This window comes from Oryzias latipes, chromosome 2, assembly GCF_053564925.1.
Source record: "Oryzias latipes strain Hd-rR chromosome 2, Olatipes_Hd-rR_3.1".
Lineage (NCBI taxonomy): Eukaryota > Metazoa > Chordata > Actinopteri > Beloniformes > Adrianichthyidae > Oryzias > Oryzias latipes.
This window is the reverse complement of record NC_136238.1, coordinates 12800210-12826614: the sequence shown is the minus strand read 5'-3', so window position 1 is coordinate 12826614 and position 26405 is coordinate 12800210. Positions and strand designations below refer to the sequence as shown.

The following is a 26405-nucleotide window of genomic DNA, read 5'->3' as shown; positions in this document are numbered from 1 at the left end:
GCTGATGAGAGGCGCTCGTCTTTACTCGGACACAGCCCGCGAGGAGACTCTCCTCTGCTCGCCTCAGGCTATGCTGACAGTCACAATCCTGTCCGGAGGAATTACAATCTCTTTTTCACAAAAGCCCAAGTGGAGCTGCCTAAGGACTGATAGGGAAGTGGCTCCAGGTCAGCCTACGTTTTAGCTGAGGGACTCTGATTGGGAGTTCAGCATCACAGGACGTGACTTCATACCCACACCTGAATGTCTTGCCCATTTTTACACGCCCCCAAAGAGTAACCTGTGCATGTGTGTGTGTGCAGCATGCCGAGCTGGTTCACCCAACAAAAGAAGGGATGGTGTCGCCTCCTGCAGCTACATCACAGCAACAGGCAGCTGTTTTTACTGACAAAAATCTGGCATTTTAAGGATGAATGAGCAGATCTACACTGACCTCTGCTGGCGACGTCATGTCATGCATGGAAAACATCTGAAACACTAACCTGAGGCAACTAGTTTTTGAGATGAATGAGGATGAAAAGGGTTACTGTTTCTCTTTTTTAAATTATGAATTTAAAAAATCTTTTCTAAAATGTTTTTTTATATACAGAATCATTTGCTCTATTTAATTTATTCCTAAAAACTTAAATATGAGTACTCCCACAGTTTAGACTTTTTAAAAAGTTGTATCAAAAAAGGGGAAAATGAGATAAGTGTTGCTTTTAACAGCTTTATTGCTCTGAAGACAAAAGTCCCTGTTTGTAAGCACTTAAGACAACCCTGCAAACCACTGACCACAGCAGGGAGTTGTGATAAGTTAATGTTAAGGTGAAATGTATTTTTTCCCACGTTTCTATTTTATTTCATTTTATTAAATGCTTAAAACTTTTAAAAATAGAACCAAGTAACATGTTTTTTCCTTGAATCAAAGTACAAAATCAGCTCAGTCCATTTCAACGGTATATATAAATAAAAAACAAATAAAATAACAAGGAAGGAAACTTTAGTTTACCTGTTGCACAATCGATTTTATTTTCAAATGTTAATACATCTAAAATTTTGACTTTAAGAAGTGCAAAAATCTTTTATAGCCTTTAATTTTTTTCCCTCCGTCTTCATTTTCTTTTTCATAAAAGCTTTTCACATTTTTCCGTTTTTTTTTCTGAGGTGGAGGGCCGCCATGAACCCAACAACCAGCCCCCCCCCCCCCCCTTTTTTTTCAGGCTCCCCAGTTTTGAAGTTGTTCGTCTCCCTTCCCCCCCCTTCTTCTGCGGAAGACTCAGTAGTGTTACACCGGAAACGTCACGTCTTGCCTTCAAAGTTAAAGCGCAGAGCGATCTGTTCGGAACGACAAACTAGTAAAAAAGCTGAAAATACATATTTATTGATTAAAAAAACATTTTCTGCTTATTGTAACTTTTAGCTATGTGTCTATTTGATAGATGAATGCGCTTGGACAAAAGTGTTAATTTATATTGAAGGTACTAACCGGATATTTGAAGTTGTTAGCGCTAACTTTCTACCGGTCTATTTTCTTCGTGCAGGGATTTAGGAATGTGGAGACCAGCGGCTACGTCACCCACAAATCCGCCGGGGGTAACGTCGATAAAAAAACTTTTCTTTCTAAAGGACTGAATGCTTGCAGAACAACGGAGAAAGTAAGAGCTTTTAATTATGACTTTTTAGTTTAACTTCGACTTATAATGATGTAAACATGAGTTTCTTAAGTTTGGTCGTCCGTTAGCTCGACAGGATCAGCGGAGCGGAGGCACATCACGCTTTTGAAGGGGGTGTTGTTTGACTTTTAGCTTAAAGGGTTCGTGGCACAGGTTCGTGCTTGTTTTGTGTTGTTTTAGATGTAAATAGGGTTTAGAAAGCTGTTAACAAATGATTTTTTTAAATAAAAAATTGAAGTGGAGGTGAGCTGGAAGGCGCGGGGTTTCTCACACAGCTCTGTAGGGACTCACATTTACTGATTGCCCCGCTGTGTTGTCATAACATTTCCCTCCGCAGGGACGCTCGCCTCGTCTCCATGGTTACGCGGCGGACGCCTCGTCTCGACGTCTGCGATTTGAGCTGCCTGCGGGAGGGGGCGGAACCGGAGCGGGAGGACGGGTCTTTGATTTTCGGGGGAACCAGTCGAAGATGGTAAGGAGGGGAGTCAGTGCTGGAATCCACGTGGGGGCGTCGCATCATCTGAACCCCACTCTTTTGGCTTTGTGTCTCAGCCTTTTCATGACGGAGTGTACTACCCCTACACCAGTGACACCCATGGGACCCATTCATCTGCGGGGATCCCCTCCCTCCTGAACTCCCCCCTCAGCCAGCCCTCGGCACCAGGCATGACTCCATCCAGCGGCGTCTCCTCCATCCTCCCCTTCAAGTTCCGCCCGCGCAGGGAGAGCGTGGACTGGCGGCGCATCAACGCGGTGGACATCGACTCGGTGGTGAGCCAGCTGGATGTGGACGCCCTGCAGGAGCACGTCAGCACGGTGACCTTCTGCAGCTTGGACGGCGAGCGCTGCCAGCGCTGCCAGAGCCCCGTGGACCCGGCTCTGATCAAGCTCCTGCAGCTGGCCCAGCTCACCGTGGAGTGGCTCCTGCACTGTCAGGACTTCCTGAGCCTGAGTCTGCGGGCGGCCGAGGAGAGGATGGCGGCGGCCGGCAGGGAGCGAGAGGAGCTCCTGGATCAGATGAGAAAACAGGAGGAGAAGCTGAAGAATCTAACCGCCGAGCTCAAGCAGCGGAAGAAGGTCATCCGAGCCCAGCAGTCGCTTCTCACGCCGCGAATCATCAGCAGCCACAAGGTACCTCTAATTTGCATTTGTGAGCGGCCCCCTTTTATTGTTGAAATCCATTTACAGTTTGGGCTTTGTTAGTCAACACTCATCGCCTGCTCTGCTTTCCCAATTCGAGAAGAAGCTGGAGATCTGCTGAGCAGATGGCAGAGATCAGTTTTGCCCTAAATCTACTTACAAAAAAAAAAAAAAAGACAATAATCTTTGCGAATGGCTGACTCCCACCTCCCCCACCCGAGCGGCTGCACGTCAGAACCTGCCAGAAAGAGCTCGTGTTCCAGCGGGGTCTTTGTAGCAGGCAGAAATCTGCCCGTGATCCTCAAGTGAAGCCTGACCTGCTCCAGAGGTTGCTACGGCAACAGATATACCGTGTCATGACAGCGTGCGGTTGCTGGGTGTGCGTCGACAGCTCAGCTAACAGAGGCGGTTCAATAATTGATTAAGAGGTGTTTGCGTCGTTCCAGGATTCGCTCCCACGTTGGGATTGTTCCTCCGCGGCTTGTGGAGCCGGATATCAGTAGCAGGCGGCTAAATGTTGGATGAAGTCACGGGAATGAGTGTGGGGGAGTTAAATGCAGCGTGTGAGGAGCAGCACCGGCAGCAGCTGTGCCTCCCAGCGCGGCCGGTGCTCGCCGCGGGCGGAGCAAACACCACTCTGTTTTTGACACACATCCAAGCCGTTTGTGGAGTTTGGTGTTGGTACATGCAGAACATTTTTGTCGCTTCGCCCTAATACTAGCTTCACACTTCAGTGTATACTAAAAAAAAATGTCAACCTTTTGGTAAAGGTTTCTGTGGGTGAAGACCCGCTCTGGTGAAAGTCATGTTTTTTAACATTTTCCTGATGATGGAGGACATATATAAAGTAAATTAAGCCTAAAATGGTATTTTTGAGCATTTCTTTATCCAAATCAACGTGAACATAATGAAATGGTAATCATCTGGTTAATTAGCTAGTACTTACTGGCATGTTTTTCTTTTAAATGTACTAAAACAAGGGTTTTTGTCAAATGCAAACACATCTTGAGAGCAAATACCCAAAAAAAGAGTTCACCTGTCAGCGTATCGCTTCAGGGGTCGCCACAGCGAATCAGCTTTCGCACAGGTGGTTTGGGAGAGATTTTGATGGCGGATGCCTTTCCTGATACAACCTTGTATGTTATCCGGGCTGGGGACCGGCACAGGGAGACCCAGACTACTAGTGCCCCCCCTTGTGGAGACATAGTTGCACAAAGGGTCTTTCCCATCCACATTGGATGAGACTGAGCGTGCCCTCTGGGAGGCGAACCCTGGCGCCGGTCCTACATGCAGCCAACTGAGCCATCCTTTTGCTAAATATCAAATCATGAGTAAGAGAAGAAGATCCATTTAATTGAAAACAAAAGCGTAAAATCCTTTTTAGCTTTGAATTGAAACTATTTGTAAATTTGGGTTTGATGAGGTTTAGGTCACCCGTCATCCTTGCCTTTTATGTACATTGCATCCGAATAGTCATGCATGCTTTTATTTTGAAGTGTCTGGACAACTGTTATTTACTTAATGGGGGTGTTTGGGGAATTACAGTGTCCTGCTTAAAGTGTATTAGACTTGGATCAGCTCAGACTTCCGTGTTGAAGAGCATTCGAAAACAAAATTAATTTAATTTGGTTCTAGTTCATCGAGGGGCCACTAGGGGGCGTGAGACTGGCATGACTTAATTCTGCAACAGACCTGTCTGAAACCTCTCTGTCTGTCTCTTGTCTTTCAGTGCGCTCATTGCGATAAAAGCTTCCTCAACTCCGCCTTCCTCACAAACCACATGCAGCGTCGACACCCAGACGAGCTCTCTGCACGTACGCCATTCGCGGCGCCAATGTGACAGACCGTTCCCCTCCACGGACGAAGGTTTCATCTCCTGTTTGGCCTTTCAGAGCTGCAGTCGGACAAGAAATCCCAGATTGAGAGTCTGAAGCTGGAGATCGGCGCCCTGAAGGAGCAGATCGCTCAGCAGCAGGAGGCGCTGGCGGCCAAAATCGTTCAGGTAGGTCGCGTCTGTAATGGCGGCTTGGAGCTGTTCCGCCGCGATGACGTGGCTGCGGGTTGATCGCAGGAAAAAGAGCAGGAGTCCGTTCACAAAGACCTGCTGAGGGAGCTGGGCCGCATGGACAGGAAGATCGAGGACAGCCGGGACGGCATCCGCCGGGAGATGGAGCTTCTCTACAGCCGAAATATTCAAGCTCTCAACGTACGAGAAGGTCCCTCCTTCAGTACTCTGCCGCCTCCGCTCTATTCCGATTCACGCTTTCGTTTAAACTTCCAGGAGGCCAACCAGAACCAGAGTAAGCAGGAGAAGCAGGCCAGCCCTGAGAACCCACCGCCGGAGAGAGACGTGGACGCGTTCAGGGATATCCATCTGCAGCAGATGAAGAAGAAGGTCAGCGGGGCGCAGAGGTTTGCAGTCCCACCTGTTCTCAAGCGCCGCCTTTTAACCAAACTATCCTGCAGGAGAAGAAATGGCAATCCAGGCTGCAGGAAATGCAGGCTCAGCACGCTTCGGAGAAGAACCAGGTAGGCCCGGCGCCGCCTCCTTTTGACGCACACTGTAGCGGAGAAAGGAATCCGAAGCTCCTGTCTGTTTCAGCTGCAGGACGAGCTGTCGTCCATGTCAGAGAAGCTGGAGACCAGCCAGAGGGAGCAGCAGGGGATGAAGAGGAGGCTGCAGGAGCAGGAGCAGACCATCCAGGCTCAGGGAGAGCAGGTCAGCGTTTCCCTCCCTACCGCCGCTGGTTACGCTCGGGCAGGAAGCCAGCCCTTGTTCAGGATTTCCTGCATTTGCCCGCCGTGATACTGTAACTGTGAGGCCGGAGACGGCGTCCAGGAAGCCCCATCTGTGATTATAGGAGAGTGTGTTAACGTTGTTTTCCGTCGCAGATTAAGATTATTTCCTCAATTCTGCCGACCAAAGTCAAGGAAGTGCCAGGTAGGACTTTTCCTCTGTCAGTCGCCGCTGATTTTTACATAAAAATTAGAGTAGTTCTGAACTGCAAAGACTGTGTTGTATTTGCATTTCTTATGGCTTGCTGTGCCTTAGAGCGAACATTTCAGCACCGCCACATACGTAAAAGCTTCAAATAGATTGTTTTATATGATGAACTGACCCCTCTCCCCAAAATGATGACATCACAAACCCTAAAAAAAAAAAAAAACGGAGCCAAAATCTCTTACGTTGGACTCAAAAAATATTTATTACTAAGTCTAAACACGCCAGTAGGGGAAAATTCAAAAGAAGGTTTGAAATTATTATGGGATGTCCATCTGCGGACAAAATGTGACATTTTGCATATTGTGTGAAAACACATTTTCACACAATATGCAAAATAAAAACACTCAGTTTGTCCAAGCGATCAGAACTAAATTTCACCCAAACGCAGCTAGCTTAAGTAAACAACCAGTTTCATTGACCTTTAACCTTAGGAAGAAGCCGCCATCTTGAATTGATAGAATAAAGAAACACCTTCTACATATTAAGCTACTGCTAAGGATTTCAGTCTGTTGCCTCCTAACTCCCCGAGCATCACTAGGAAGCTACTTTGGGGAAAAAAAATGTTGGTTGTAAAGGTTGTACGTGTCCAACGGCGTCAGTGTGGCGAGCTCGCAAAAGAGGCGTTTCCCCGTTGCTCACACATATTTTACCTGAATGTTGTGAAATTCCAATACATGAAGCTGAAGGAAATGATATGACCTACAATATGAACATCTTAGGAATGTGGATGTGGTTTAAAAAAAAACTTCTGTTGCCAAGGAAATCCGAAAATTTACTTATGACGATTCTTCTAAAAGTGACATAAACTTGTTCGTCACCCCCCGGTGACCAAGAAAGGAAATGGTTGCTACGGAGATAAACCAACAGAGATGCTGTCATTTTGAAGAAAAAAAAAAAGCCTTATTTTAAGAATTTTTCAGATGTTTGTCAAATATTATGTGTGTGAACCAAAAGCCATAAAATGAACTATAGGAAAACTCTTCTTTCATACAAATACGCATGTTTTTTTTCCAAAGTGTAACAGTTTTCAACCGTACATCTTTGGTTTTAAATTTCTTACATTCTTTTTTCTTTTGTTTTTAACCTTTTTAAAAAATATTTATTGAAACCATTGAAAAACATGTTTTTTAGGGGGTTAAACGTCTGTAATTGCAATGCATCTTTTTGTTGTTTCAGTTAACCGCAGTCCACCAGCAGCAGAACCCAAACCAAAGCACGTTGTTCTCGGTAAGATCACCTCACCGGCTCTAACACCTGTCGCTCCACCAGCCTCAGCATCAGCTCGTCTGCACCAAACATTCCCGTTTCCACAATCGGATCCGCCTCCAGGCTTTTGTCTTGCTCTAATACCTTTTTTTATTTTTTTATCTCGACTCCCAACAACTTGTTCCTCTTGTGCTGCATTATTAGAGGAGCCAGTCTCTACTCTAACGCTGGATCCCATACAGGAGTTATCAGAGGAGGATAAAGGTAACGGCGCGGAGGCGCTCGGCTGCATGCTGCTGCATGGATGCATCTGTTTTACCGCGCAGCTGTTTCCTGCAACGCTGAGAGGCTTTTTAGGTTTTAACCCTTTGCCATCAGAGCTCCAGTGTTCATGTCAGTTGAACTACCGCAACTCTCCAAGCATTTACGCAAATAACAAAATTCCAGCGGATTCTGAAGCGGAGGAAAGCAGCTTTGTGCTGATATGAAAAACATTGCTTATGTGTTCAAAGAGCGTGTTTCATTTTCACTGTCGCCGGTGACAGCTCAGGTGTTAAAGGGTTGAACTGAGCAAAGATGAGCCTAAAAGAACCAAAACATGTTCACATCTGCCAGTGAATGAGCCACATGGAGAAAAGGGACACTTATTTGAGCTCCTATGAATCATACAAAAAGACACAATTGAAGAAAAAACTCAAGTTTTATGTTTATGTAAATATAAAGAAGTGGAACAAACACAGAATCCTTTGCCAAATACGAAATTCAAGATCCTAAAGTCATTAAATGACAGATTAATGACTTTAGTTCTGATTTTATAAACATCCGAGAAGTTCCCTCAACTTCCCCATTGAAGCTCATCTGTAAATAAATAATTGGAAGTAAGGTGCAGTTCACTAAACAACCACTGGAGGTCCCAATAAAAAATGTCCAAGAATGAGGAATAAAAATGCCAGCAGAGTTTTCTTAGTTTTTTTTTTTTTTTTAATTGACTTCATAATTTACGCTGATTTCATTTTACCAGCATAAAGTTTTTATCAGCGCAAAACTGCTTTTCCTTACTTTGCTGGAATTGCGGTTGACGAGTTAAGGTAGTCAAAAGAGCGTAAATACTAGAGTTAAAGCTCCGGTGTCAAAAGGGTCAACAAGAACCGCATCGGATCAGAAACGGAGTCCTTCAGACAGGAAAGGTTTCAGTTCTCTTAAACCTCTGAATGATCTGTTTGAATCTTGCAGTTTTTCTCCATTACTTTGTCTCATCTCTGCACACAGAAATGACATCCTCAAAGCTTCCTGTGCTTTTGCCAAAACAGTCTGTAGGGTTCAGCAAAACATCTCTCCCAAAACAGTTCATCTGTGCACCGAAGCTAAGTTTTGTACCGTCCCTTTAGCGTTCTGTTGGTCCCGCAGATCACAAAGTTTTGACATTTTTCACCGTAAAACCGCCGACCCCTCATGTCGGGCTGACGGGATATAAAAGGGAATCAAGCTGAAAAGGAAACACGTAATGAACTCACACTGGCAAGGAAATCGCCGCTGTGCCGGATTTTTTTATTTGTGTCTTTTACTGTAAAGTAAAAGTCTCAGAGCAAGAAGATATACAGTCAAATAAGCTGAACAGGAACTGTATAAATGCACAGATTGAAAGTATCCCTGGGCGTCTTTTCCCGCCGACGTCACACAGAATAACATCCCTTGCGATGCGGCGAGGGGGAAAATCCACAAGGATGCTGTGATGGCGAATGGCGTATATTTATATAGCGCTTTTCTACCTACAAGGCCCGAAGCGCTTTACAGTCACACACACATTCACACACTGGTGGCGGCTTCGCTGCCGAACACTGGCGCCAACTTCCCACCAGAGGCAAGGTGGGGTTCAGTGTCTTGCCCAAGGACACATTGACTCATGGGCATGCAAGCAAGGCTGGAATCGAACCTGCAATTGTACGATCATGGGTTGACCGCCCTACAGCTGCACCACGGCCGCCCCTGATCTGTACACCTTTTTTTTTTTTTTTTTTTCAAGAAATGAGCCAAAGTGATGGGAAAAAAAAAACGGCCTGAAGAGAATCTGGATTCATGAAGCTCCATCCTTCATTTATTTATTTTCTTTGGTGACAGAAGAACAAAGCTCTGGCTGTTGTTTGTTTGTTGTGGCTTGTCTGTGGGAGCACGCTCGCCGTTCTTCTCCCTCGTGTTTGTGTCCGTGCTCATTGACCTTGTCTGACCCGTCTCCAGCGGACTCCAGCCTCTCCGAGCCTGAACCCGCAGCGGAGAGGAAACCCAAAGCAGCGCTGAAAGTGGGCGCCAGCGTCAAGAGAGACACGCGCCTCGAGCTGGAGCGGAGCGTGGCCAAGAAGCTGGAGAGCCTGGGGGTGAAGGCTGTAAGTCTGACAGAGAAAAAGACCTGCTCGGCAGCAGAATCCCGTTTTCATTCCCGCTGTGTTCCAGAAGCTGAGCAGCCTGAAGAGCAAGGAGCTCACGTCTGTCATGTCCAAAGTGCGCGCGAAGCGGGAGATGACTGCAAAGAAGATGCCTGAGTATTGGCGCCACCATGAGGAGATCCTCAGAATTGTGGAGAAGAAGCTGGGCGTTAGGAGTGGAGGCAGAGATTTGACCGCAAAGACCAGATCCAAACAGCCTGTTCAAGGTACCAGAGTCTTCAGGACCAGCGGAGAACTACTTTCAGTGATCTGAGGTCTCTGTAGCATCTCAAGCACCTCCGCTTTCGGAGCCGTTTCCTCTCATTTTTGAGGCTTTTCTCTCATTTCCAGTGGTGAAGATCCGGCCCAGATCCAGCAGCCTGCCCTCCACAGCCAGACAGCCCCGAACTCCCCAACCAGCACCCAGAACCAGAACCAGCACCCAGCCTAAGACGTCCACACCCAACCCCAAGGCTCCACGCGTCATCAAGTGCGTTCTGGCTTCGTCTGAACATCCTTTTCTTCTCCAAAATGCTCCTTTCTGCAGCGATGGGAGCTTTAGAGATGTTTTTGGAAGAAAGCAAAAACTATTTTTTATCGCATCCATTAGGACAGTTATTTCATCCTAAATATATCAATAATAGCAATAGTTTGTTAAATATTCAGGCCTCCTGCGAAATTATTTAAATTAAAAACATTTTTTATTTTTATTTTACCAGATGCCGAACACTCAAATTCTAAACAAAGCTGCTTTTTAAATCCTTCAATGGATTTACAGAAAAACTGAGTTAATGTTGCTGCAATAAAAACCAACCCCACGGCGCCATGGCAGCTGAATAACGTGACGTTGGCATTATAAAGATCATGTTCATGTTCGTTTTTTCTGGAACAGATTCGCCCTAATTGCCCAAAATCTATTTTTAAAACACTTTTCTATATTATTATAAAGATTGTAAAACAGCAACACCACTAAGATTCTTCTGGAACTTATCACAGATTATCAGACTATAAAGAAACTCATTTGGCCCTAACTGCCTGAAATGTATTTCTACTTGACTATATTTGTAAAGAGCGATTTTTGGATGTTTTACTGAACACATGACAGATGTCTTAGTACTTGTTTCTAATAAAACTACTAAATTACCGTCATTAAGCTTTCAAAACCTTCATGATGGTTGCTTCAGGACGTGAGTTCTTCTTCTTCATATTTCTCTCCTCATCTTCTTTTTCAGGAGCCATCCCTTCAGTTCGGATGAGTCCGAGGAGGAAGACATGGAGGAAGAGGACGCTTCCAAACCCCCGACCAGCAGATCTCATCCGCCCACCAGAGCGGGCAGATTTGCTCCGGTCCTGACCCGGCAGGAAGAGGTGGGGCTTTTTTCCAAACCCCGACCTCGGCAGGCCCGGCCAGCCGCCGACGCCGTCACCAGGGCCGACATCGAAGACACGGAGAGCGAGGAAGAGGAGGAGGATCTGACGGAGGTCAGCGAGGTGCAGGAGATCACACTAGGAACGCTGCAGGGCTACAGGGACCAGAGCAGCAAGAGAAACCAGAAGGGTGAGCATCAGACAGGGGGGGGTGGGTTCGGTGAGACGCGTGGCTGAAAGTCATTCTACGTTTTAGAGACGTCGATCAATGAGATGGCCAGAAAGATCGAGAAGTTTGCAGAGAGGGTTGTGAAGAAACCAGCAGGGGGCGTGAGCGTCCTGCCTACGAGAAAGGACGAGGTCGAGGAGATCTCAGTGAGTGTTTTCTCTCTTTTTTTTTTTTTTTTTTTTTAATGGACTTCTCACTGATTGGTTTCAGCAAACGAACATTTGTAAGAAGGTTTTGCTGCAGAGAGTCAGAAATCTGACGGTTAAACATCTGTGGCTGCAGCTCACCGACCTGGAAGGGGGCAGCGACTGGGTGATCTCCAAACCAGCATCCCTTCACGGTTCTGGACCCACAAGGAGGAGCATGGACTCCCCCAGCACCAGCGTATGGGGAACCTCCACCGGGAAGGGCCCCAAATCAGGTGAGAACAAGTCCCAAAGAGAGCCGGATCTAGTCCACGCCGCTTTTGTAACGGGGGCCGCTTTTGTTTCGTCAGATCTGACCGACGCTGGAACAGGAAGCACCCTGAAGAGCAGCATCTGCTCCGTCAGTGACCTCAGCGACTCGGACGACTTCAGCAATAAGCACGACTGAACAAAACCAGCCCCTCCCTCCGTCCGTCCGTCCTCACCCAACGCCAAAAAGACTGATATGTGAAAGAATTCAAGCAATACAAAAGATTTCATCTGTTCAGGGTTCAAAAATGGTTCCAATAAATCAAAAAAATCTATCAAATAGTAATTTACATTTAGATTAATTGATTTGTAGTGCCAATTTTTGCATTTTTTTAATTGTTCATTTGGTAGTCTTAACGCTCCAACTATGGCACTGTATTTTTGTATTTTGTTTGTGTAAAACTTTGTACATCAAATTAATATCGTTTTTATTTTGCTCTGTATGATAATATTTATGCAGATAATAAACCAATTGTTGAAATAAAAGGATTTACTTATTTATTCATGAAGAATTCCGAGGCGTTGTATCAAAATTGGAACCAGAAAAACCAACATTTATTTTAAAAAAACGGACTAATTATTTACACATGATTATAGTTCTATAGATTTTTGACCATTGGGGCAAGAAAGCTACAAAAAGACACAAGTTTGGTTGAGTGCACGTTCACACTGCACTCTTGAGAGTGGATATGTATAGTTTTGAATTTTGCTTTCAAAGCAAATCACTTAATTCTTAACAGTTTTTGTAAATGAGGCTAAAACCACAAGGTTGATTGAAGCCCCTTTCCACTGAACGGAACGGTCCGGTATTTTTTTACATTCTAAAGCTGGACCGAACCGTACCATTCGCCGTGACAGTCCCACTTAGAGTGGAAAAGCCCCCCCGGGACTGCCTGAACCATTCTAAGCCGTACCGTACCACTCAAAGGAAACAAGGCTCTAATGTTGTCGACTGAAATGGACACTGGTGGGAAATAAAAACCAAAATCAAAGGTTCCCTTCCACTCTGCGTCAGACAAACGTGTCCCGGCCGTAGTTTGAACCGCTTTGTGTTGCAGGCCTGGATGTCCGGCTCGACCTGCCCGCGTTGTACAGGGGCGGCACCGGGGTCACTCTGGACACCGTTGGCGGTTGCATATATGTCCGTCTGGTGCGAGCTGAGGCGTAGGACGCCGGTCTTCGTCGATTCTTTGACCCGCTGATGGGGAGGAAGCAGGAATCAGTGTAAGTTATTCGAAGATGTTTTGCTTTGCTTGAACATAAAGTCAAATATGTGCAGAAAACACTTTCAGAATCACCTGGATTTAAGGCCTTCTTTCCCAGAGAAGTAAACCAGAACCGAGCCTCCACAAATGAGAAGAATGGAGCCTCCCCAGCCAATGAAAACTGCAGCTCCGATTTCAAATCTGAGAAATTTAGAGGGGGACACAAAATCACTCTGACACTTTTAAATATAACTTGTAGTGATGTTAGCTCTGTACGGGACGCACTTTTGTGCCTTGAAGTTTGGATCCACAAACTCTGATACGACTCTGTTGGCCCACCAGGAGTAGGTGATCATGCCACAGAACCCTGCAGAACCACATCATTATTATTACGTGAATATCCTCTGCATCAAGGTTGAACCCCCCCCCCCCCCCCTTTTTTTTCTCAACATTTCTTACCGGAAACCAAATATGTGACGCCCCCAGAAAATGTCACCCTGGCGTTTATTACTTCTGTTCCGCCAATTTTAGTGCATTTCATCCCTATCAATGTGAGGACCCCCCCAAAGAAGCCGGTGATGACGGCGGAGACTGCGAGGGCCCTGCAGGCATGCAGGAACACTGTGGGAGGAAATCCATCCGAAAAGTTAGATTTGTAGAGGAGATGGGCAAAAAAATATGACTTTTAGAGCGAGAGAGAGAAAAAAAGAGTGATCAGTCTATGTACCCCTCTAATGCTTTCTTTCTTTTTCTCTTCTATCTCGGACACACATTTTTGGTTTTGTCACGTTTGCAAAAATATGTCCTCATAGGGAGACAAAAAAAAACAATCTAAAGGAGAAAACACATTGGTATGGATGGATCGTCGTTCCTATCAAAGGTTGGAGCCCTATGTCCTTTCATACAGACAAAAATCTGAATTTTAATAAATCCAAGGATGTAATTGTGGCCTAAGGTTTTAAGAACACAATAAGGATCATGTAATTTTCGTTAATACATTTTTGCCTGCAATGTACCCAATTGTTAAAATGTTGTGGTTGTTTTATTTTACGATCACTGCTGACTTTACACTAACTACCACCACATTTGATGCTCTGATGTGATCCCATGTGACACAGGGTGTCTTTTATTTTGAAAGGAAGTCATGTGAACCTCTGTCAAAAATTCAATTTTTCCGGAAAAGAAAAAGACTATTATCTCTTTGTGTTTATGTTTTATTTATACTAAAAAACAAAACCAACAGTTTATTTTGATATATCAGAGTAATAATACAAAAAAATTCAAATCAATGTCTTATTTTTCTTAAGGGTGACGTCAAACTTTCTGGCTCCTGTTGGGTTGTCGTCAGTAAGAAATCGGGCCAAATGGTTCTTTTAAGTGTTGAAGACCCCTGCTGTAGTTATACACATAGATATGTATTTGTATATCAAGTACACGAACTGAATACTTCTTCAGATTAAACTAAAAGTGAACAATATATAATTTATAAAAGTAAACTCCAATTATTCTGCCTAACTTTCAGTACTAAGTACACTTGTACACTTAAAAAGGTTTCCTTTTCCAAAGATTCTAAGTCTCAAAAACATTAGTCTGATAATGTCTCAAATTAGTCTCAAACTACTCTCAATTTAAGGAGAAATAGGGCAGAACATTCCAAAGAGACTGAGTATTGTCACAGAATCATGGGCTTTTTTTTAAATTGACCAACTACAAGCTGTGAATGTTTAATAAAATATGAAGTTTTTAAGGTTTTTTTGTAAATTAATTTTAACTTAGACACATTTTTTAACTTTAATTTGTCTTTGTTTCCAACACACAAAAAGCATAAAAATGACATTCACATATGACTCATTGTTCAAAGGTATTATTGTAATTTGATTATGATTCATAGCCTCAAAGACAAAAAAACAAAGAAACAATGGAAACAGAAGAAACACCAACAGCTGGAGAAGCTGTAACCCTTGTGCTTTCCTAGTCACTTTAACATTGGGGTCATCTAGACCCACTAGTGCGCTGAACCTTTTTTCTTCAATGATTTGTGATCTTCACTGGTGTCCATGGATTACATGAAATCTTTCCACCTTTATCCACCTTTGTCATGGTAGGGAGAACACATCAATGTAAGGATCGGGTCATCTGGACCCCATAGGATAGCACAAGGGTTAACGGAGTCTCACCCGGTAGAGCCAGCATAGAAGGGTAGTCTTTGCAGTCAGAGACCCCAGTGGTGTCGGAGATGCAGTCCCTCCACAGGTTGGAGTAGTAGTTGGCGGTGGTGAGCACGATGCTCCCCACCTCAGAGAAAGTCCAGTACTCTGTGGGAAGAGTGGAGCACACCAAGATCCAGCCACAGAGGCAGGACACAAAGCAGCCGATCTCCACGTACATGACCACCGTGCGGTACTTCATGGTGATTCTCCAAAACCAAAATGTCAAAAGTAGAAACCTGACATCTCACTGTGGGACTCGCTGTTCCCTCTGAGACATTGCTGACATGAAGGTAGTTTGACCAGCAGCCTGTCTGTGTATATTTGCTCTTATCTTTCAGATGGTTCTGTCCAGTAAGCATTCTCCACGTTCCCAGCATTTACAGACTATTCTCCTCAGAATTTGCTTTTGCCATTCGCCAAAATAAATCTCATGTAAATAAACTTTGTAAATGTTATTTGAATTTGCCAATTAGTTACTTTGTTTGAAACAACTAAATAAAGACATATTATCTGCCAAAAGTGTTTTAAATATTTGATTCTAAGTAGGCAAATGTAAGCATGAAACTACTATTTTTCTTAAATGTGATTTTCCTCTCTTTTGGAGTTTAGGAAATTGTGCGGAATCTCCTTTTTCCAAGACTTTTCCAATGTCCTTCAAAGCACGAAGCCCCCATTGTGATTAGTGTTATATTAAATAAATTTAAAGCAGCAGAATTATAAGCGGCAGATAGCAGGTTGGTAATAAAGGAGCTAGCCCTATTTAAAGAGAATGTATCTTATTTTGAAAGGAAAGTCAACCACAAGCTAGTTTGTATACAGTAGTTGCCGGTAATTAAAAACTACAAAATGTTTGAAGTTGTTGCATAGAGCTTATATTAAACAGAGCCCAGTACAAAATACTAATACGTTTTGGCTTTGTACTGGGTTTCAAAATAAAGCAAAAAAATTCAATCAAATTAAATACATAAAAAAATCCCGTTTTTATTTTTCCGTGTTTCAGTATAGACAGGAAACCTGACTCTACTACTACAACACTACTCCTAAACAACATTATGTTTATTAGATCAAAAGTGAATAAAGTTACAAATAAAGAATGCTTTGGTGAATTTGCTTATTCATGTTTTTTTGGCCAGTTGGCAACAACAAACAAACAAATAAATAATTACAATTCCAATTTTTGAATTACAACACTGTTATTCAGTAATGTAACAGAATACTGTGCAAAAACACTTTGTAGCATGTGTTGCATTAATATACAAGCATCAGCTAACAATTTTATTCTTCAAAAACACAACTTTTACATCTTTTTAAAATACATTTTTGGCTTTAACAGCTTTTCAGGAAACAGTCTCACAAAAGCATTGACTCGTTCAGTTACTTTTATGAACAAAAAACTGCAAAAGTCAAGTATTTGATTTTTTTTCTCACGAAAGTGGATAGTTGTTTTTCCCAGGTGCGCTTTTGTTTTGTTTTTTTTCTATAATAAATAAAAGGTTTACAGTCTAACATTCCATGTTTGTGTAGACATTTATTTTGAAGGCTGTGCTAGGAAGCCGGAAGTAGAAAAAGGGAAGTTGTCTGCCAAAGTCTCGTGTTTAGTTTTCCTTAGTAATCCTTAAATGTGCTCTGGGTCCCAAGAAAGAAGGTAAAACTGTGACAGAAATACTTGTACTATGAAAAATACATCGTATTTGCTTCTTTTATATTTTCCCTCTTGAATGTTTACAAGAGGAAGTTACTTTATTTTGGTAAGCATACTAAGAAAGAGATGAGAAAAATTTATTTAAAATGTTTTTTTTTTAGTAAATAGAATAAAGACTCAATTTAAGGGGAAAAATTAATTTCCTCTTGAAAAATGTAATACATTTAAAATCTCTGGATAAAGTTTCCTTTATATTGTTCATAGTTTTTATGGACAGAATTCTAGGCGCAGCCAGGGGCAGGAGGAGGGGGTCTGGTTTGGGGACCACAGGATCTCCTTTCTGCTCTTTGCAGATGATGTTGTCCTGTTGGCTTCATCAAGCCGGGACCTCCAGTGTGCATTGGGGCGGTTTCCGGCAGAGTGTGAAGCGGCTGGGATGAGGGTCAGCACCGCTGAATCTGAAGCCATGGTTCTCAACCAGAGAAAGGTAGTTTGCCATCTCTCGGTGGGTGGAGTGTTCCTGCCCCAGGTGGAGTAGTTTAAATACCTTGAGGTCTTGTTGACGAGGGACGAAGATCGGAGCGTGAGATTGACAGGCGGATTGGGGCAGCGTCCGTAGTTATGCGGTCGCTGTATCGGTCCGTGGTGAAAGAGAGAGCTGAGCCAGAAAGCAAAGCTCTCAATTTACCGGTCGATCTTCGTTACAACACTCCCCTATGGTCATGAGCTCAACGTCATGACCGGAAGAACGAGGTCCCGAATACAAGCGGCTGAAATGAGCTTCTTCCGTAGGGTGGCGGGGCGCTCCCTTAGAGGTAGGGGGAGGAGCTTGGTCACCCACTGAGAGCTCAGAGTAGAACCACTTCCCCTCCACATCGAGAGGAGCCAGTTGAGGTGGCTCAGGCATCTGGTCCGGATGCCTCCTGGACGCCTCCCTCGAGAGGTGTTCCGGGCATGCCCCACTGGGTGGAGGCCCCGGGGAAGACCCAGGACACGCTGGAGAGACTACATCTCTCGGCTGGCCTGGGGACGCCTTGGGGTTCCCGCAGAGGAGCTGCAGGAAGTGGCCGGGGCGAGGGAAATCTTATGAAGGTATTAATGTTCCAAAATGGACGAGCTTGTAGATTTGATTTGAGAACTTGTAATACAGAATGTGAAAACTTGTGCATCAAAAATCTGCATCTGTGTGTAAAAATCTTCTGCTGTGAACTGACAAATTTCCATTTGCATGTGTTTATTTAGAGTTACAACTTCAAATCTGTGATAACAACTGCTCAAATGTGCTTCTGCGTGTGCTTGAATCTGCTGGCGCAAATCACAAGTGCGCTACAGCTGCACTCTGAATTCTGACACATTCCTTGCGAGAAATTTGTGTCAAAAGTGATCTGTGTCCGATAATGGAACAAGGGGGGAGGGAGGGTTAGAGGAGGCGGAGTCAACCAATCAGAATGCAGGACTAAGAGGACTTGGTAAAGTTAGAAAGATCTTCACAGATTCGGACTTCCTGCTTCAATAATTCTTCTAATTGACGTTCAAATGTGACAGCAAGTCTCTCAATCATTTTGTATTAACATGGAGAGTGAACTAAAAATGCATTTCTAAAGAAAAAACTCTGTTTTTCGTGCTTAAATGAAGACATGCAGCTAGACGGCTGCCAACAGGAAAATCATCTTTGTTGTAGCAGGACAATAGGGCCAGGGCTATTGAGCATCTTTATTATAAGTCATATGGATTAACATTTGAAAAAAAATGTATTCGATTAGATCAACGCGTTCCCCGCGAGCTACGTTCCAGGCGACGGCACCACGGAACGCGGCTGTGGCGGACCCAGACGGCTGGCTCTACGCGAGCGACAGGCGTGCTCTGCCGTCGGTCAGCGGGATCCTCGCTTCTCCGTCCTCCGCGGAGCTCGGCGTCTGGCCGCGGAGCTTGGCGACTGGCCGCGGTGTCGCTGGTTACGCGACACCGCGGCCAGTCGCCAAGCTCCGCGGAGGAAAGAAGAAGCGAGGATCCCGCTGACTGATCCTCGAATCTCCTTCCTCCGCGTATTTCGGGGGCTGGTCGCTGAGCGACGGCGTAGAGCGGTGTCGGCGCTGGGCGAGGCTGGGTCTGCGCGACAGCCGCGCTCCGCTGTCGGTCAGCGGGTCTTCGCATCGCCTTCCTGGCTGGCCGCCGGCGTAGCGCGGTGTCACAGACCCAGTATGGTTTCTAATACATGTTTTCAAATGTTAATCCATCTGATTTATAATAAAGATGCTCAATAGCCCTGGCCCTGTTGTCCTGCTACAACAAAGATGATTTTCCTGTTGGCAGCCGTCTAGCTGCATGTCTTCATTTAAGCACGAAGAGATCATTTCTCATAAAAATGCAGGAAAAAAACGGTAATTTTTCTTTAGAAATGCATTTGTAGTTCACTCTCCATGTTAATACAAAATGATTGAGATTCTCTGTCACATTTTAACGATTATCGGAAGAGTTATTGAAGCAGGAAGTCCGAATCTGTGAAGATCTTTCTAACTTTACCAAGTACTCTAAGTCCTGCACTCTGATTGGTTGACTCCGCCTCCTCTACCCTCCCTCCCCCCCTTGTTCCATTATCGGACACAGATCACTTTTGACACAAATTTCTCGCAAGGAATGTGTCAGAATTCAGAGCGCAGTTGTAGCGCACTTGTGATTTGCGCCAGCAGATTGGAGCACACGCAGAATAACATTTGAGCAGTTGTAATCACAGATTTGAAGTTGTAACTCTAAATAAACACATGCAAATGGGAATTTGTCAGTTCACAGCAGAAGATTTTTACACACAGATGCAGATTTTTGATGCACAAGTTTTCACATTCTATTTTACAAGTTCTCAAATCAAATCTACAAGTGCGTTCTTTTTGGAGCATTTTTACCTTCATAAAATCTGGGCATCTCTGCTTAGACTGCTGCCCCCACGACCCGGTCCCGGATAAGCGGAGGAAGATGGATGAAAGTTTCCTTTGTATAAAGTAATTTATATAAATGTTTTAGTCAATAAAATTGCTTAAAAACTATATTTTTATCGTAGGATCTCCTAATGTTATAAATGAAAATTTCCACTTTTGATCAGGAAATTTAAAACATAGTCTGATTTTAAATGATAATAAAATGTCATTGTACAAAACTGAATCTGAATTATAATCTAATAAATTATTTGATTTGACAGTTTTACCCAAACCTACTAGTTTAAGATTAAAACCATTTTGTTGTGTTATCTGTTAAAATCCTTTGAGACTGTACACATTTCCCAAGTGAAATCATTTTGATTGAACTTTGGAATTGTAATTGTCATGTAAAAAATGTCCCATTTTTTATCTTAAATGGTCAAAACATGTATGCTTTTTTTTTTTTTTAGTGGCTCCTTCATAACCGCTTAAGGATGGGAGGAAAAACAAAAGATATTTGGGAAAAAAACAATATATGATGCTGATTTTGGCTGCAAGACCAAATCAATCTTTATTTAAAAAAAATAAATAAAATAAACTTGATATTTTTTAGTGCATTCAGATGTGGTTTTTAAGAGGGAATAATAAAATTATTCAGCAAAATCTGACATTTTAAAAAGTTTGACACATTTTCAAACCTCAAAGAAAAAAAAAACACAAATATTTTTTACTTTACCCCTTCGGTTACTTCTGCATGCAATATGAAAATAATCTGCCAGTCCGAGATGCAGTGCAGGTCGTGATTTTCTACTCTTAATGACTGTTTCATTTCTGTGTTTTGAGGCTGTTCGAGATTGTTTTTCCTCAGTGGTGGATCAGCTGAGCTGTGTAGAAAAGGATGAAACCACTGTGTTTATATGTCCACAGTTACCGTCACGTCAAACAAGCCTCCAACAGAAACCAGTGACGCAAAGAAAGAAAAGGCAAACGGGTGAATTTGTGCTCTTGAAACAAGATCCCAAACTTTGTAAAAGCAAAAGAAACCCAACCCGGCCCAGCTGGAAAACAGATGCTGGTGTTAGGTCTGTGGCGGGATGAGTGCACGCCACCCCCAATAATGACCGCACTGTTCTCGTTGAGCGGGTACAAGCCTGCCTTCAAAAAGCTGAGTCATGTAAAAAAATAAAAAAAGAGGAATATAAATACAATAAAGCTGAAATCCTTAAACTATTCTTGTAAAGCTAAAAGCCTAAGTCACTTACAGAATATATGCAAAATACAGTATTTTGCAAATGCCATTAATAAAAAAGGCAAATTCATTAGTTAAAGAAATTTACAAAAGAAGTGAAGAAAATGTGGACAATATTTTAGTACCTTTAATGTTTTTCTATTCTTTAGGGCTAAACATCTTTCTGTAACAAGCCTCAGCAGGTGAGGTGGGGTTCAAAAGTGTGCATCTGATTTGGTTGTCTCAATATCAACTGACTGAAATTTGTAAATGTGTCTGCAGTGCTGCTTAAATCATCCCAAGCAGAAGTTATTTTCTTGTCCCCACAGGATTTTATACCAGGCAGCAGTGGATGCAGTTTAACATTTTGTATTTTTCTTGTTTCCAAAAAAACAAAAACAAAAATCATGGCTATTTGGGGTTTAGTTTCTTCATTTCATTACATAGAAGACAGCTTGAGTAACAAATCTCAACAATGTGCTTTATTTGCTACCAAATTATTTTTATTGTCCCCAAGTTAACATCACAATTTTAGCTAGTTTTTGTGTCAGTTTGGAAGCAATAATGTTATTACTTACAGAAATGCTTTTTTTTTTAATTTACAGTATAAAAGTAACGTTTTTTTACTTTTTTTCCCAAACTTAAACAATGTACTGTTTCCATCCATTTCAGTTAAATGTATTATTTTCCTTTAACAGATTTATGATTCCAAGAAAATACAATCGCCTTTAGTCTTTGTGGAGCTCTTTGGACATACAGATCTGTACATTGATTATTCTACGGTAAGACACTTTTTTTTTCTGTATTGCCATACATTTGCCCACCTCTTGCTGTGCATAGGGGGTATAAAACCCACAAAGCCCAAGGCTGGTATGCAGCACAGCAGCCCCATAATCTGAGCCACGTCCTGTCAGTGTGGTAAAGCAAAGGACTGGTTTGCATAGTAAAGTAAAGGAGCACTTGGGTAATAATTGAAGGTAAAAGGTTGCGTTTTTGCAAAACTAACTCCAAATTTAAAAAAAACGTCATGACAATTTGAAAAATCTGTCTACAAATTACTTTTTGAGGAGTGTCTGCTGCCTCCTTTTGCTCAAATAGAAAGAGATGTTTGGCTGAAACACAGGGGCCCCTGTAAGACGTAATGAATCTTTACTTGTCAAAGGTAACAATACTGTTGAATTTGTGAAAAATGATTGCTATCAAATCAAAAATGAGAGAGCAAAGGTTTTGTTTACCGTTTTTAAACTCAAAGGGATTCCAAAGACAGTGGGTACACATAATAAAAAAAAATCTAATTGGGATGTTTGTCCATAAAATCATCAATCAAATGTAGAAGTTCTGGACGAACGGTGCGGTTTGGCCTCTGAGGCTGCCCAGCCGTGAAGATCCTGTTTCAACGCTGCTTCTTGACCCCAACGATGTTGAGAGGCTGGACCGGGACCACTGTCTGGACCTAGATGCCAAACTGGATAATGGCATTGACTCTGAGCCTGAATTTGACGCAGATTCGTCCAACCCCCTTGATCGAGAGGGTCGCCCTGTCAACCGTCCGGACTTGGTAGTGCGTCCTGATCTGGTAGTGCGTCCTGACCTGGACGTTCCCTCTGATTTGGAGGAGATGGAGGAAACGTCCGAGTTTCGACTTCTGGACGACAGCTCAGAGATGGAAGACATCTTGGTCTTTGAGGTGATCTCTGACACGGATGACAGATCTTTGGTGGACTCATTTTTTTCTGGGTCCGCTGTCATTTGAACTTTTATTGTCCTAAAAAAAAAGAAGAAATATGATACAAAACTTGGATCGTAATTTTCATGGACCCAATTTTCCGCAATATAGGTTGTACCGGATTACAGGGCGCACTGTCAATGAATAGACGATTTTCAAACTTATGTTCTAAGGCGCATTAAGCAAGACCAAAGAGTCAGAGATAGGCATGTCAGTCAGAGTTTAACTGTGTTCACAGTGACTCTAGAACTTGTGACACACACAAGTTATCCATGTTACAGTATTCACTATACATGTAAAGCCACAGACACATTAAGGATGTGACGCACGTTCAACAATGTGTTAAACCTGGATTTTAAAATGTAGATATAGCCCTTTGTGTTCACACTGGACTAGCAGGGAGGGGCTTCTTTTTCTTTTTTCTGCTGTAGGGAAACACCTACAGTTGGAAGTTGTTTGGTGCGAAATGTCAAAGCTCTATTCCGACATATTAAAAACTTGGTGTCATAGAATTCCGGCCAGGCACAAACTGCAATTATTCATTTCTCCTTCTTGATCAATTTCCAAAGTGATGGTATTTCCATGAATAAAAAGTGACGCCGTTCTTACCTCACTACCAAATCCGAGTCCCTGATTGGTAATAGTTTGACCTGTATTAACCTTCAACACACGTTAAATAGCTGCCAGTTTTGCAGAGCTCGTAGATGGCTGTAGAATCTTGTGTAGCTACACGCGAGAGTTTTGAACACGGAAGCATATGTGTGCGTTTACATAGACCTTTCATTGACAGTGACCACATGAACATTGATAGCCGAGGACAGTGTGAGCGCAGCTCTACTCCTGACTCATTAAAAAACCAGACTGATACCAATAAAACACCTCACTGTGTCTACACACAGAAAAGAAACATGCAACACTGCTACACATTAGCCATGTTAGCCAAAACTTGTTTGCAACTCGTTAAAAAAACAGACTGCCATTCCCATGGCGATGTAGACCTCTCTAAATCACTTTGACTTCAGTTAGCACAACCAGAATGAATTCATAGATAAAGTGCCCTTTACTATAAACACACTGTAAATTTCTAAAACAAACAAACAAATAATTAAGGCTTTTAAGTGTGCCTTATTTGTGCGATAAGGACTATTACTACAAAAAAACTTGTTTTGGGTGTTTTTATTCATTTTTTAGCTGAAAAATGAAATGTTGGCAAATGTTCTATATCTGGTACTTACGGTTTCTGCCCCCCACACAGTGGTTTGCACACTGACCAAAGATAGAAAAAGCCTCCAGTCATGTGAAAGGCTGAGCCCACCCAACCGAGGAACAGCGGCGTCCCAAGGTCAAACCTGTCAAGGTCAAACAGAAATAACGTCATAGCAAAAAACAAAACAGTGGTTCAAATATGTTTACAATAGTCTTTTAACTTACTTTAGTCCCGTAAAGTTTGGATTAAAATATTCAATTGACACATACTGTGCATAGACGCCATATCCAGCCGCAGATAAAACACCTTAAAAAAGACCAAACACAGACACAAAAACATTATGGGATTTAAAAAAAATGCCTTTTGTGCATTTTGTCTTTAAACTGAAAATGTTGACGTAGAGGCTTTGTTTTTTTAATCTATACCTTCAATAGATAATTGTTATCTATAGAATCTACAACTAAATACTGTTGCTTTTCCTGATTAGGTCCATTGTAGGCCGATAATTAGCCTACAATGTTAAAACATGCCCCCTGAAATAAGTCAAAAATTCTAAAAAAAAAATTAAAAACATTTCTTTAAATAAGGAAAAAAATATTTCAGAATTTTTTTTCTAACCAAGAAATCTTGTTTTAAGAAAGAAATTCTAGTCACCAAGACCAAGCAAGACTAAGAAAAACGTTCTCGTCAAGATTATTTTTCTTTCAAGACAGAAAATAAAACAATTTCTTTTAAACAATGGTTTATTTAACTTTCTAAAGATTTTAGTTTTTTCTGTGTTTTTATTGTTTTATAGTCTACCAATATGTTTTAGTAGCTAGACTATTTAAAGATACTTTTCCTGCTTACTTACTCAGCTAACTAAAAGTTAAAGAGAAGAAATTTAAAGTGGCACTACATATCAACAGTTGTAGTTATGTAGCATCTCCTGGCATAGATATATTTCTTGCATTTCTTGTCCATTTCTCAATTTGATTGTAAATCTGCCATTGTTCTTTTAATTTATATCAAATTTTTGGGGCCAATTTTTGGCCTTCACAGAAACTAAATTAGGAACAGATTGAGACATCTTTTAGACATTCAGGACTACTTTGTGACAGTTCTGGGAGATATTTCCTTGTGCAAGTTAATGAAATGCAACACAAATTCCACACTTTGATATTGATATAACACTTTAAACAAAATGGACAATTTGGAAACTCTTTAACGACCCACTCTGAGGAAAATTGTTTTTGTGGCATTTTTCTGGTGATGGAGGTCGTATGTTAAGAAAATTAAGCGATTTAGTATTTCTTTATTCAAATTGTTTGTGAATCAGTAGCAGACAAAAAGTGATCTTTAAAAAAAAATCGTATTTGTGACGTATAAAATACACTGGGCGGGCTCCAAGCCCCCTGCTCCAATCTCTTAGTAACAGGGAGGGTAAGGGGGGCGGGGTTTCTCTGTCACTCAGCGGTTCTGATGAACTCTTGCCACTCTGCAGTAACTGTCCAAGAAAATGAGGCAGGTTTTTACATTTTGGCTTAAACTGGCACAGTCATGGTTACTACTGGGAATGCTTTTACAAAAGATGAAAAGATAGTCAGAGTTAATCATTTGCAGATGACATCGTCATTTTGCATAAGACTGTTTATTTTATTCAGAGGAGTTGAAATCTGTGGCAGATTAGGAGTTGATTGTAAAAACTCAACTATAGATATTTGTTTCTTTCATGTTCAAATGCATATCAGAACTTTTTTCTGTTCTTTTTTTTTTTAAAGTTTTTGCAACTTTTTAAACTGTTTTAAAGGAACAGCAAGGAAGCAAGGAAAGAAAAAAAAAAAGCAAGAATTTACCACTGATTATATGACAGCATCCACCTGCGTAGATCTTTCGATGCTTTGACAGGTCTTTTCCACCGATGTAGGTGCACTCCATCCCCAACAGACTGAGCACAAACCCGAGCATGCCCAGAGCAAGAGCCCCCATGAGCAGGCCTCGTACTATTTGGATGTTGACTGGAGTCGTACAAAAGAAAAAAGAACCTCTTGGCAAATGTTGGCAAGACATTCCAAAAAGACAGATCTGACGCTCACTTACGGTCCACAGACCAGAGGACGCCGAAATCTCTGCAGTTGAAGACAGCAGTTGAATCTGTGAAACAGGATCTCCATAAACTGGACCAGTACCAGGCCACTTTGATAATGGCTGAGCCGCCCATCCCTCCGATGGCACTGATCTTCCAGCCCTCCATGGCCATGGTGCAGGCCACGAAGATCCAGCCCAGGACGGATTGCAAGAAACCCCAGATTTGGACCACGCGGATCTTCATCCCTGATCTTTTCCGTTGCTCGAACGCTATCCAGATTTCTAAATCCTCTTTTGCATGAAATGTTTTGGATTTTTTTTTCTTCTTCTTCGTTTAGATCCTTCTGATTATTCTTGTTAATTTTACATTCTTACTTCGTCTTCATCCAGTTTTCACCCAGACGCCGATTCTTCTGTCCTGCAGCTTCCTACATTCAGTGGACGACACCAACCGTGGTGTGCAGCGGTGAGGTACTGAAGTTTTCCAGGTATCTGTGCGGATGCAGGTGAGAACCAGCAGTTTTTTCGGTTCCCAGAAATCAAGTAAATTAGATAAAAATCTACACTGACGATGCATGTTACTCATGTTACAGAGTACAACCTGCTTCTCCAGACTTTCTAATTTGTACATAAAGTTTGAAGGAGTCTGCTTGAACATGCCTGACGTCAGACAGTTGTGAATTTTTGTAAATTAAAACAATGTATAAACCGAATAGAATGTAAAGGGTTCA

The 26405-nt window shown here is 42.5% G+C and overlaps 3 protein-coding genes across 8 annotated transcripts; 1 reads left to right on the top strand and 2 right to left on the bottom strand.

Moving 5' to 3' along the window:
• Window positions 1-1483: 1483 nt before the first annotated feature.
• Window positions 1484-11963, top strand: dzip1 (DAZ interacting zinc finger protein 1). Of its 6 annotated transcripts, none has more exons than XM_023965412.2 (19): window positions 1486-1637; window positions 1993-2127; window positions 2208-2786; window positions 4525-4609; window positions 4688-4797; window positions 4867-5001; window positions 5077-5190; window positions 5262-5324; window positions 5398-5514; window positions 5688-5736; window positions 6976-7026; window positions 7210-7269; window positions 9241-9386; window positions 9457-9652; window positions 9777-9915; window positions 10658-10983; window positions 11050-11168; window positions 11305-11443; window positions 11519-11963. In XM_023965412.2, the coding sequence occupies exons 2-19, from the start codon at window positions 2125-2127 to the stop codon at window positions 11614-11616; spliced, it is 2529 nt and encodes an 842-aa protein (XP_023821180.1). In that variant the 5' UTR covers window positions 1486-1637; window positions 1993-2124; the 3' UTR covers window positions 11617-11963. The 6 variants fall into 6 exon arrangements, with proteins under 6 accessions (XP_023821181.1, XP_023821180.1, XP_020565981.1 ...); XM_020710322.3 differs by having other exon boundaries at window positions 9454-9652; XM_023965411.2 differs by lacking the exon at window positions 1486-1637 and adding an exon at window positions 1705-1808 and having other exon boundaries at window positions 9454-9652.
• A 390-nt stretch (window positions 11964-12353) lies between these two features.
• On the bottom strand, window positions 12354-15192 carry cldn10d (claudin 10d). The gene is made up of 5 exons (XM_004066669.5): window positions 14860-15192; window positions 13142-13303; window positions 12968-13049; window positions 12776-12883; window positions 12354-12675 (listed from the first exon to the last, which is right to left on the bottom strand). Exons 1-5 carry the CDS (start codon window positions 15089-15091, stop codon window positions 12489-12491), a joined length of 771 nt encoding a protein of 256 aa, XP_004066717.1. The 5' UTR covers window positions 15092-15192; the 3' UTR covers window positions 12354-12488.
• A 6707-nt stretch (window positions 15193-21899) lies between these two features.
• LOC101172061 (claudin-10-like) lies at window positions 21900-26113 on the bottom strand. The gene is made up of 5 exons (XM_004066670.5): window positions 25687-26113; window positions 25443-25604; window positions 23832-23913; window positions 23636-23749; window positions 21900-22439 (listed from the first exon to the last, which is right to left on the bottom strand). Exons 1-5 carry the CDS (start codon window positions 25916-25918, stop codon window positions 21998-22000), a joined length of 1032 nt encoding a protein of 343 aa, XP_004066718.2. The 5' UTR covers window positions 25919-26113; the 3' UTR covers window positions 21900-21997.
• Between the last annotated feature and the right edge of the window lie 292 nt (window positions 26114-26405).